The sequence below is a fragment of the Papio anubis genome, chromosome 6 (assembly GCF_008728515.1).
Source record: "Papio anubis isolate 15944 chromosome 6, Panubis1.0, whole genome shotgun sequence".
In the NCBI taxonomy this organism is placed as follows: domain Eukaryota; kingdom Metazoa; phylum Chordata; class Mammalia; order Primates; family Cercopithecidae; genus Papio; species Papio anubis.
This window is the reverse complement of record NC_044981.1, coordinates 156871155-156883343: the sequence shown is the minus strand read 5'-3', so window position 1 is coordinate 156883343 and position 12189 is coordinate 156871155. Positions and strand designations below refer to the sequence as shown.

The window sequence follows — 12189 nt, the reverse complement described above, 5'->3', positions numbered from 1 at the left end:
AAGCAAGGCCTCTTGCACCAGTTAGCCAAGTCGAGAATGCACAGGAAAAGTTCTTGAAGGAAGTTTAAAAATGCTACTCCAGTGAACACACAAATGAGAAAATGAAACAGCTTTATTGCTGATATGGAGAAAGCTTGAGTGGTCTGGATAGAAGATCAAACCGGTCACAACATTCCCTTAAGCCAAAGCCTAATCCAGAGCAAGGCCTTAACTCTCTTTGATTATATGAAGGCTGAGACAGGTGAAGAAGCAGCAGAAGAAAAATTTGAAGTTAGTAAGGTTGGTTCTTAAGGCTTATGGAAAGAAGCCGTCTCCGTAACATAAAAGTGCAAGGTGAAGCAGCAAGTGCTGGTGTAGAAACTGCAGCAAGTTCTCCAGATTTAACAAAGATCGTTGATGAAGGTGGTCACACTAAACAACAGATTTTCAATATAGACACAACAGCCTTCTATTGGAAGAAGATGCCATTTAGTACTTTCAAGGTGACAGGGAAAAAAAATCAATGCCTGGTTTCAAAGCTCAAAGGACAGGTTGACTCTCTTGCAGCTGGTGACTAGAAGGTGAAGCCAATGTTCATTTACCATTAAAACCCTAGAGTCCCTAAGAATTATGCTACATCTACTCTGCGTGTGGTCATGGAATAACAAAGCCTGTGTACAGATAACAGTATACCTGTTTACAGTATGGTTTATTGAATATTTTAAGCCTGCTGTTTAGACCTACTGCTTAGGAAAGAAGATTGCTTTCAAAAGATTACTGCTCATTGACAATACATACACCTGGTCACCCAAGAGCTCTGATGGAGATGTACCTAAAGATTAATGTTGTTTTAATGCCTGCTAACACAGCATCCATTCTACAGCCCATGGATCAAGGAGTAGTTTTGACATTCAAGTATTATTATTTAAGAAATATACTTTATAAGGCTATAGCTACCATAGATGGTAATTCCTGTAATTGTTCTAGGCAAAGTACCTTGAAAACCTTCTGGAAAAGTTTCACCATTGTAGATGCCACTAAGAACATTTGTGAATGATTGGAGGTCAAAATATGAACACTAATGGGAGTTTTGAAGAAGTTGATTACAACCCTCATGGATAACTTTGAAGAGGTCAAGAATTCAGCATAAAAAGTATCTGCAGATATGATAGAAATAGCAAGAGAACTAGAATTAGAAGTAGAGCCCGAAGATGTGACTTGAATTGCTTCAACCTCATGATAAAACTTGAACAGATGAGGAGTTGCTTTTTAGAGATGAGCTTAGAAAGTGGTTTCTTGAGATGGAATCTACTGCTGGTGGAGATCCTGTGAACATTGTTGAAATGACAACAAAGAATTTAGAATATTACATAAACTTAGTTGACAAAGCAGCATCAGGGTTTGAGAGGATTGACTCCAATTTTTAAAGAAGTTCTACTGTGGGTAAAGTACTATGAAACAGCATTGCATGCTATAGAGAAATCTTTCATGAAGGGAAGAGTCTATCAACATTGAAAACTTCATATTCTTGTTTTAAGAAGTTTCAACAGCCACTTCAACCTTCAGCAACCACTATCTTGATCTGTCAGCAGCCATCAACATAGAGGCAAGAGCCTCCACCAGCAAGATTACGACTAATTGAAGGCTCAGATGATTGTTAGCATTTTTTTAAAAAGTATTTTTAAATTACATTGTTTTCTTAGACATAATATTGCACATTTAATAGACTACAGTATAGTGTAACCATAACTTTTATATGAACTGGAAAACCAACAAAAATGTATTACTCACTTTATGGTAAAATTTACTTTATTGTGGTGGTCTGGAACTGAATCCCCAATATCTCTGAGGTATGCCTGTATTCCCTCATTGAATCCTTGCAGCAACCCTATGAAATAGGTGTTATTATTAACCCCACTGACAACTGGAATATAAAAACAGGCCGGAGAAAGTAAAGGACTTGTTCAAAACCACACAGCCAATAAGTGACAAAGCTGAACTTTCAATCCTGGCAGCTAGATTTTGTGGCCCATGAACTTGTCTCACCATCAGAGGGTTGGGCTCATGAATGGGACAATGCAATGAAGCACCCATCACAGTGCTTGGTATTTAATTAGTAGTCACTCACTGGTGACTGATGTTGTTGCGGCTGCTGCTGCCGTTGTTGCTGCTGCTATTGCCATTTTTATTGTTGCTGTTGTTGCTGCTGTTGTTATTGGTACTGCTGCTATTGTTTTTGCTGTTGCTATTACTGTTGTTATTGCTATTACTGTTGTTATTGCTATTGTACTTGTTTCTACTGTTGTTGCTGCTGCTGTTATAATTATTGCTGCTGTTGCTACTGCTGCTACTGTTGTTGCTGCTGTTGTTGCTGATGTTACTGCTGCTGTTGTTACTGCTGGTATTCCTACTGCTGTTGTTGCTGCTTTTGTTATTGCTTCTGTTGCTGTTGCTGTGGCTATTGTTGCTGCTGCTTTTGCTGTTGTTGATTGTGATGCTATTGTTGTTACTGATGCTTCCATTGTTATCGCTGCTGCTGTTGTTGCTACTACTGCCTGCTTAACAATTACTGTTATTGCTCTGTTCGGGTCATTTGTGGCTGTTATTCTGCTACTGTTACTGTTGCTGCTGTGACTATTGCTGCTGTTGTTTTTGTCACTACTGTTGCTTAACAAATTTGTTTGCTTTGTTATTGTTAAAGCTACTGTTGTTGCTGCAAAAACTCTTGCCTGTTGTTGATGCTTTGCTGTGTTCCATTTCATTCCTGTGTGTTATTTATTCCTCTTTCTTTTCTTCTATTTTCCATTCCTTCCTTCCATTCCTTCACTATTCCATTTATTATTATTTATTTTCTACCATTCTTTGTTTATTCTATTGCTGCTATGTTGTTCACTATACTCACTGCTATTGTTGCCTATTTTCTATTATTATTGTTGTTGAGTTAATGGTCTTTTATTTAACAATTTATATGCTATTTACTACTACTACTATTATTTACTATTTCTATTTACTGTTGTTGATTCTATTTATTTTCTTTTCTTTATTTCATTATTCTTCATTCATTTATTATTCTGTGTCATTGCTACTACTATGGCTGCTGCTGCTGTTGTTGCCACTATTGCCACTGCAGCTGCTGTCGTTGCTACTGCTGATGTTGCTGCTGTTGTTACTGTTGTGGTTGCTGCTACTATTGTTGCTACTGTTGCTTTTGTTGTTGCTGCTGCTTCTGTTGTTATTGCCATTGTTGAGTATGATGCTGTTGCTATTGCTGTCACTGCTGCTACCATTGCTGATGCTGTTGTTGCTGCTATTGTTGCTGATGTTGTCATTGCTGCTATTGTTACTGCTATTGCTGTTATGATTGCTGCTGCTATTGCTGTTGTTATTGTTGCTTTTATTGTTGTTGCTGCTCTTGCTGCTGTTGTTGCTGCTATTGCTGCTATTGTTGTAATTATTGCTGCTGCTGCTGCTGCTGTTATTACTGCTATTTCTGTTGCTACTGCTACTGTTGCTGTTGCTATGGCTATTGTTGCTGTTGTTAACTGTGATGCTATTGCTGTTGGTGATGCTTCTGTTGCTATTGCTGTTGCTGATACTGTTGCTATTGTTGCTTTTGTTATTGTTGCTGTTGCTGCTGCTGCGACTGTTGCTGTTGCTGCTGCTGCTATTATTGTTGCTGCTGTTGTTGCTGATGCTGCTACTGTTGCTATTGCTGTTGCTGCTACTACTGCTGCTGGTGCTGCTGCTACTGTTGTTGCTACTATGGTAATGATTGCTGCTGCTGCTGTTACTGCTATTACTACTACTACTTCTGTTGTTGCTGCTGCTGCTGTTATTGCTTCTACTCCTGTTGTTGCTACTGCTGCTCTTGCTATTTCTGTGGCTATTGTTGCTACTGTTGTTGCTCTTAATTGTGATGCTGTTGATTCTGTTGCTATCGTTGCTACTATTGCTAAAATTATTGCTGCTGTTGTTGCTATTGTTGCTTTTGTTGTTACTATTGCTGTTGCTTTTGTTATTGTTGCTACTGCTGCTGTTATTGCTGCTGCTGCTCCTGTTGTTACTGTTGCTATTGCTATTGCTAATACTATTGTTGCTGCTGCTGTTGCTCATGTTGTTACTGTTGCTATTGCTGTTACTACTGAGGCTGCTATTGTTGCTATAGCTGTTGCTGCTGATGGTATTACTGTTGCCATATCTGTTGCTGCTACTGTTACTGTTGCTGTTGTTATTACTATTGTTGCTACTGTTGCTTTTGTTGTTGTTACTGCTGCTGTTGTTGCTGATGTTTCTGCTGTTGTTACTGCAGTTACTACTGTTATTACTGTTGTTGCTGCTGTTACTAGTATTGCTGCTGTTGTTGCTTTTGTTGTTCCTGCTGCTGCTTCTATTGCTACTGTTATTTCTGCTGCTGCAGTTGTTGTTATTGTTGTTGGCACAGAGACCAGAGGAGCTCAACTGACTTGAGTGTACCTCCCCATCTGGAGCTTTAGAGAATTCCAAAACCATAGGGTTATTTGGGTAAGCTTCTGCCATCCCTCGTCTCAGATTGGATTTGTCCAGAAATTGAGACAAAACTAACCAACTCCAGGTTGGGGAAATTCTGTGAGATGCTGGGTGGCTGGGAGCAGCCCACACCTGATTCAATATTGCTATAAACAGAAACAGGTCCAAAAGGCATGGCTGGTAACAATAAAATGAAGAAAGCAGCATTTATACGATGAATATCAGCAATGTCCTGGCATTCACGAAGACAAGATGATTGAGAAACCTTGCAATTTGAACAAATGTTTTGATTGCATTCTTCATTTATCAAGCTGTTGAAAAGTAAATACACTTTGAAAAAATAATTTTTCAAATTCTATTTGCTTAACTAATGATAACAATGTCTAGATTTTGCAATCTTTATCATTAACTGATATAAGATTAAGTTTAGCCTTTACCCACATTCTCTATTACAAAGAAAGGTGAACACCCTAAATAAAAAAGGAACTTATTTAGGCCAGTACCAATTCAATAAGAGAATTTTAGGAATAACTCTGTCAACATGAGTTATCAACAAGTTCTGTCCATTTTCTTTGTGAGACCCACCATTCAGAATACATTGCAAGACTAATCATGAACAAAGTTTATAATCATTTGTTGTTCCTCTTATTTATTACCCACTTTATTTTGGTTTTCAGCCTCCTCATAATTTCTTTCTCCCCTCTCCATTTTTATTTCTTATTGCAGACCAAGAAAAAATAAAGAAAAGATGATTTACCTCCAAGTTCAGAAACTAGACATTCCATTGAACTAAGAAGAGAGACAATTGCTCCTGTCATGACCTAGCTTTGATGGCAGCAAGACCAAAAGCAGAAATTCCTGCACTCATCACAAAGCCGTACAACTCAACCAAACTTACCCCTGAGCCCTATCAACCTATGTCTACAGCCAGTGGAGTCTATTGTACACTGTGGAAAAATATCTATGGGAACAGATCCTGCCAAGTTCTTCCAGTTCACTTTATTCTCAGCATTCCTAGGACATTGGACATTGGTTTTCTGGAGGGTTTTTTCCAATCTTTGTGTTTTTAAAATTTGATTATTTTCTCTACAATGCCATCTAACCAGAATACACAGGGGAACTGTGGGCCAGGGAAACAAAGTAGAAAAAAGTCTGAAAAACAGAAAAGTTGGGAGAGGAGCATCTATTTTCTTAAAGAAATAAAACACCCAAAACAATATAAAATTGTCCAGAATGTATGTCAAGAACTTTAGATAGGCCTTTCAATAACATAGGTGAAGATATTTTTGAAAATACATTGATTATTATCTAGGTTAGACTTAAAGTGAATCTCAAATAAAAGAATCAGGAATACAACTTAAGTAATCATGAGGTCCTTCCATATTTAGACTGGGTAAGCATGAACGTGTATTTTCTACAAAAGATCTTGAGAAGAGTTCAATAAAAATGTTAGCATTATAAAACCATTGATAATTTTTTAGTCTGGTAAAAATGTCTCAAAATTTGTGGATATTAAAATATATGTTAATATTTTATAAAAGTAATATAAATACATTTTAAAAGCTAAATATTATGAGGCTTATAATGAGAAACAAAATTTCCTCACCCTATTTCACCTCTACTAATTTCTTAGAGAAAATTTTCAACTATTTTAGGTGAACTTTCCCCCTGAGATTCATCTCCATACATCTAAATAACTTCTTTATTTTGACATTTCTTGATTTTTTGGTTTAAATATTATCTATTTACTTTTCAATATAAAAGATAAAAATGTAGCTGTCTTCATCTCTCCCTTCATCCCAACACACAGCTTTTCTGTTCCCTTTAAACTTTTATTTAACACACATTTTTATTAAATCAAATACTGAACTTTCATGTCATTGTGGCTATTAACACTGAGTCACTTAGTGTACTATGATTATGCTTCCTTTCTTTTATAGTATGTCACTTTTCCTGAACACTGGTTTTTTTTTTTTTATTATTGCTTTGTTTTCTACATATTCATCATTAATTTTCCTCTAAGCTCTCTGACAGAATAATAGTTCTCCCCTCAATGTTTTCAAATACATCACACATTGGTTTCTCTTTTCTTTTGTTCTGAGAGACCTCCCACCTGGAGCCCCCAGCCATCCTGCTCCACTGTGGCCTGGTGAATCTCTAGGTCTGCAGCAGGACTGTTGCCCTGGGCTCTCTCTCCCCATCTTCCTGGGTGTTCCTTTTGTCTCCTGTCTCCTGGATGCCATCTCCTTCTTGATTTTTGTCACATTTTAAAGAAGCATAACTTCCAGGAGCTTCCTGAGAAAGCAGGCATGCCTGTCCTCCCACAGTCTCTTCTGTGGCATCAAATGTTGAAACCTGAAAATGACATTTCTCAGAGCCTTCACCACCTGGCTTCCTATAAGGCTCTACCAGTGGGTCACACTGCCAGAGATGGGAAGGAAGGAGCAAGAAAGAAGAGAAACGTTGATATTATAGGCTGTAGAATTGCCCCATAGGCTGAATTCATACCCTCATCAGATCTCTTAAACAAAAGTTACAAAATGGGTAGGAAGGAGGGAATCTCAGAATTGGAATGGAGACACTGAGTGATCTGAAGATCTTGAACCCCCATGATATAGTTTGGCTCTGTGTCCTCACCCAAACCTCACCTTGAATTGTAATAATTCCCATGTGTCATTGGAGGTACTGAATGCAACGTAATTGAATCATGGGGGCAGGTTTTTCCTGTGCTGTTCTTGTGATAGTGAATAAGTCTCATGACATCTGACAGTTTCATAACAGGGAATTCTCCTTCACATGCCAGGACTCCTCTTGCCTGCTGTCGTGTAAGATGTGCCTTTGCTCCTCCTTTGCCTTCCACCACAATTGTGAGGCCTCCCCAGCCACATGGAACTGTGAGTCAAACCTTTTACAACTTTATAAATTACTCATTCTGGGGTATGTCTTTATTAGTATCATGAGAACAGAATAATATGATAAATTGGTACCAGTGTCAAATAAAAGTGTTGAACTCTATAAAATATTTAAAGAGATTTATTCTGAGCCAAATGTGAGTGACCATGGCTTGTGACACAGCCCTCAGGAGGTCCTGAGAACATGTGCCCAAGGTGGTCAGGGCACAGCTTGGTTTTATACATTTTAGAGAAGCATGAGGCATCAATCAAATGCATTTAAGAAATACATTGAATTGGTCCAGAAAGGCAGGACAACTCAAACTGAGGAGGGCATGGCAGCAGCTTCCAGACTATAGGTGAAGTTAAATATTTTCTGGTTGACAATTGGTTGAGTTTGTCTAAAGATCTGGAATTGATAGAAAGGGAATGTTAGGTTAAGACAAAGATTGTGGAGGTCCGTTCCAAAATGGCCAAATAGGAACAGCCCCAGTCTGCAGCTCCCAGCATGATCAATGCAGAAGACGGTGATTTCTGTATTTCCAACTGAGGTACCTGGTTCACCTCATTGGGTCTTGTTGGACAGTTGGTGCAGCCCACAGAGGGTGAGCTGAAGCAGGGTGGGGTGTTGCCTCACCCAGGAAGCACAAGAGGTTGGGGGATTTCCCTTTCTTAGCCAAAGGAAGCCATGACAGACTGTACCTGGAAAAATGGTACATTCCTGCTAAAATACTGCACTTTTCCAACAGTCTTAGCAAATGGCGCAACAGGAGATTATATCCTGCACCTGGCTTGGTGGGTTCCATACCCACAGAGCCTTGCTCACTGCTAGCGTAGCAGTCTGAGATCGACCTACAGGGCAGCAGCCCGGCAGGGGGAGGGGTGTCCACCATTGCTAAGGCTTGAGTAGCTAAACAAAGCTGCCAGAAATCTCAAATGCAGCAGAGCCCACTGCAGTGATGCAAGGCTTGCTGCCTCTATAGACTCCACCTCTGGGGACAGAGCATAGCTGAACAAAAGGCAGCAGAAACTTCTGTGGACATAAATGTCCCTGTCTGACAGCTCTAAAGAGAGCAGTGGTTCTCCCAGCACAGTTTTTGAGCTCTGAGAATGGACAGACTGCCACCTCAAGACTTCTCAAGGTGTCTCTACTGAGACACCTCCCAGTAGAGGCTGACTGACACCTCATACAGGCGGGTGCCCCTCTGGGACAAAGCTTCCAGAGAAAGGATCAGGCAGCAGTATTTACTGTTCTGCAGCCTCTGCTGGTGATACCCAGGCAAACAGGGTCTGGAGAGGACCTCCAACAAACTCCAACAGACCTGCAGCTGAGGGACCTGACTGTTAGAAGGAAAACTAACAAACAAAGGAATAGCACCAACATCAACAAAAAGGACATCCACACCAAAACCCCATCTGTAGGTCACCAACATCAAAGACCAAAGGTAGATAAAACCACAAAGATGGGGGAAAACCAGAGCAGAAAAGCCAAAAATTTTAAAAGCCAGAGCACTTCTTCCCTCCAAAGGATCACAGCTCCTCATCAGCAATGGAACAAAGCTGGATGGAGAAAGACTTTAACGAGTTGACAGAAGTAGGCTTCAGAAGGTCAGTAGTAACAAACTTCTCTGAGCTAAAGGAAGATGTTTGAACCCATTGCAAGGAAGTTAAAAACCTTGAAAAAAGATTAGACAAATGGCTAACTAGAAAAAACAGTGTAGAGAAGACCTTAAATGACTTAATGGAGCTGAAAACTATGGCACAAGAACTACATGACACATACACAAGCTTCAGTAGCTGATTTGATCAAGTGGAAGAAAGGGTATCAGTGACTGAATATCAAATTAATGAAATAAAGCAAGAAGAGAAGTTTAGAGAAAAAAGAGTAAAAAGAAATGAACAAAGCCGCCAAGAAATATGGGGCTATGTGAAAAGACCAATTCTATGATTGATTGGTGTACCTGAACGTGACAGGGAGAATGAAACCAAGTTGAAAAATCCTCTTCAGGGTATTATTCAGGAGAACTTCCCCAACCTAGCAAAACAGGCCAACATTCAAATTCAGGAAATACAGAGAACACCACAAAGATACTCCTTGAGAAGAGCAACCGCAAGAAACATAACTGTCAGATTCATCAAGGTTGAAATGAAGGAAAAAATGTTAAGGGCAGCCAGTGAGAAAGGTCAGGTTACCCACAAAGGGAAGCCCATCAGACTAACAGCAAATCTCTTGGCAGAAACTCTATGAGCCAGAAGAGAGTGGGGGCCAATATTCAACATTCTTAAAGAAAAGAATTTTGAACCCAAAATTTCATATCCAGCCAAACTAAGCTTCATAAGTGAAGGAGAAATAATATCCTTTACAGACAAGCAAATGCTGAGAGATTTTGTCACCACCAGGCCTGCCTTACAAGAGCTCCTGAAGGAAGCACTAAACATAGAAAGAAAAAACTGGTACCAGCCACTGCAAAAACATGCCAAATTGTAAAGACCATTGATGCTAGGAAGAAACTGCATGAATTAACGGGCAAAATAATCAGCTAACATCATAACGACAGGATCAAATTCACACATAACAATATTAACCTTAAATGTAAATGGGCTAAATGCCCCATTAAAAGACACAGACTGGCAAATTGGATAAAGAGTCAAGACCCATCTGTGTGCTGTATTCAGGAGACCCATTTCACATGCAAAGACTCACATAGGCTCAAAATAAAAGGATGGAGGAAGATCTACCAAGCAAATGGAAAACAGAAAAAAAAAAAAAAAAAAAAAAAAGCAGGAGTTGCAATTCTAGTCTCTGATAAAACAGACCTTAAACCAGCAAAGATCAAAAGAAACAAAGAAGGCCATTACATAATGGTAAAGGGATCAATTCAAAAAAAAAAAAAAGCTGACTATCCTAAATATATATACACCCAGTACAGGGGCAACTAGATTCATAAAGCAAGTCCTAAGAGACCTATAAAGAGACTTAGACTCCCACACAATAATAATGAGAGACTTTAACACCCCACTGTCAATGTTAGATAAATGAGACAGAAGTTTAACAAGGATATCCAGGACTTGAATTCAGCTCTGCACCAAGCGGACCTAGTAGACATCTACAGAACTCTCCACCCCAAATCAACAGAATATACATTCTTCTCAGCACCACATTGCACTTATTCCAAAATTGACCACATAGTTGGAAGTAAAGCACTCCTCAGCAAATGTAAAAGAACAGAAATCACAACAAACTGTCTCTTAGACCACAATGCAATCAAATTAGAACTCAGGATTAAGAAACTCACTCAAAACCACACAGCTACATGGAAACTGGACAACCTGCTCCTGAATGACTACTGGGTAAACAACGAAATGAAGACAGAAATAAAGATGTTTTTTGAAACCAATGAGAACAAAGACACAATGTACCGGAATCTCTGGGACACATTTAAAGCAGTGTGTAGAGGGAAATTTATAGCACTAAATGCCCATGAGAGAAAGCTGGAAAGATCTAAAATTGACACCCTAACGTCACAATTAAAAGAATGAGAGAAGCAAGAGCAAACAAATTCAAAAGCTAGCAGAAGGCAAGAAATAACTAAAATCAGAGCAGAACTGAAGGAGATAAAGACACAAAAAAAATCCTTTAAAAAATCAATGGATCCCGGAGCTGGTTTTTTGAAAAGATCAACAAAATTGATAGACTCCTAGCAAGACTAATGAAGAAGAAAAGAGAGAAGAATCAAATAGATGCAATAAAAAATGATAAAGGGGATATCACCACCGATCCCACAGAAATACAAACTACCATCAGAGAATACTATAAACTCCTCTATGCAAATACACTAGAAAATCTAGAAGAAATGGATGAATTCCTGGACACATATACCTTCCCAAGACTAAACCAGGAAGAAGTGGAATCTCTGAATAGACCAATAACAGGCTCTGAAATGGAGGCAATAATTAATAGCCTATCAACCAAAAAAAAGTCCAGGACCAGGCAGATTTACAGCCGAATTCTACCAGAGGTACAAAGAGGAGCTGGTACCATTCCTTCTGAAACTATTCTGATCAATAGAAAAAGAGGGAATCCTCCCTAACTCATTTTATGAGGCCAGCATCATCCTGATACCAAAGCCTGTCAGAGACACAACAAAAAAAAGAGAATTTTAGACCAGTGTCCCTGATGAACATCGATGTAAAAATCCTCAATAAAATACTGGCAAACCGAATCCAGCAGCACATCAAAAATGTTACCAACTCAATCAAGTCAGCTTCATCCCTGGGATGCAAGACTGGTTCAACATACACAAATCAATAAGCATGATTCATCACATAAACAGAACCAAAGACAAAAACCACATGATTATGTCAATAGATGCAGAAAAGCCCTTTAACAAAATTCAACAGCCCTTCATGCTAAAAACTCCCAATAAACTAGGTATCGATGGAATGTATCTCAAAATAATAAGAGCTACTTATCACAAACCCACAGCCAATATCATACTGAATGGGCAAAAACTGGAAGCATTCTCTTTGAAAACTGGCACAAGACAGGGATGCCCTCTCTCATCACTCCCATTCAACATAGTGTTGAAAGTTCTGGCTGGGGCAATCAGGCAAGAGAAAGAAAGAAAGTGTATTCACTTAGAAAAAGAGGAAGTCAAATTGTCCCTGTTTGCAGATGACATGACTGTATATTTAGGAAACCCCATTGTCTCAGTCCAAAATCTCCTTAAGCTGACAAGCAACTTCAGCAAAGTTTCAGGATACAAAATCAATGAGCAAAAATCACAAGCATTCCTATATACCATTAACAGAC

General features: G+C 39.0%; 1 protein-coding gene across 1 annotated transcript in view; it reads left to right on the top strand.

Annotated features, from left to right (window-relative positions):
* SLC22A2 (solute carrier family 22 member 2) overlaps nucleotides 1-5951 on the top strand; it is a 43380-nt gene extending 37429 nt beyond the window's left edge. Inside the window, exon 11 of the mRNA XM_003898361.4 lies at nucleotides 5212-5951. Coding sequence (XP_003898410.2) covers nucleotides 5212-5278 — 67 coding nt within the window. The 3' untranslated portion in view covers nucleotides 5279-5951. The remainder of the gene's footprint in view (nucleotides 1-5211) is intronic.
* The last annotated feature ends 6238 nt before the right edge of the window (nucleotides 5952-12189 follow it).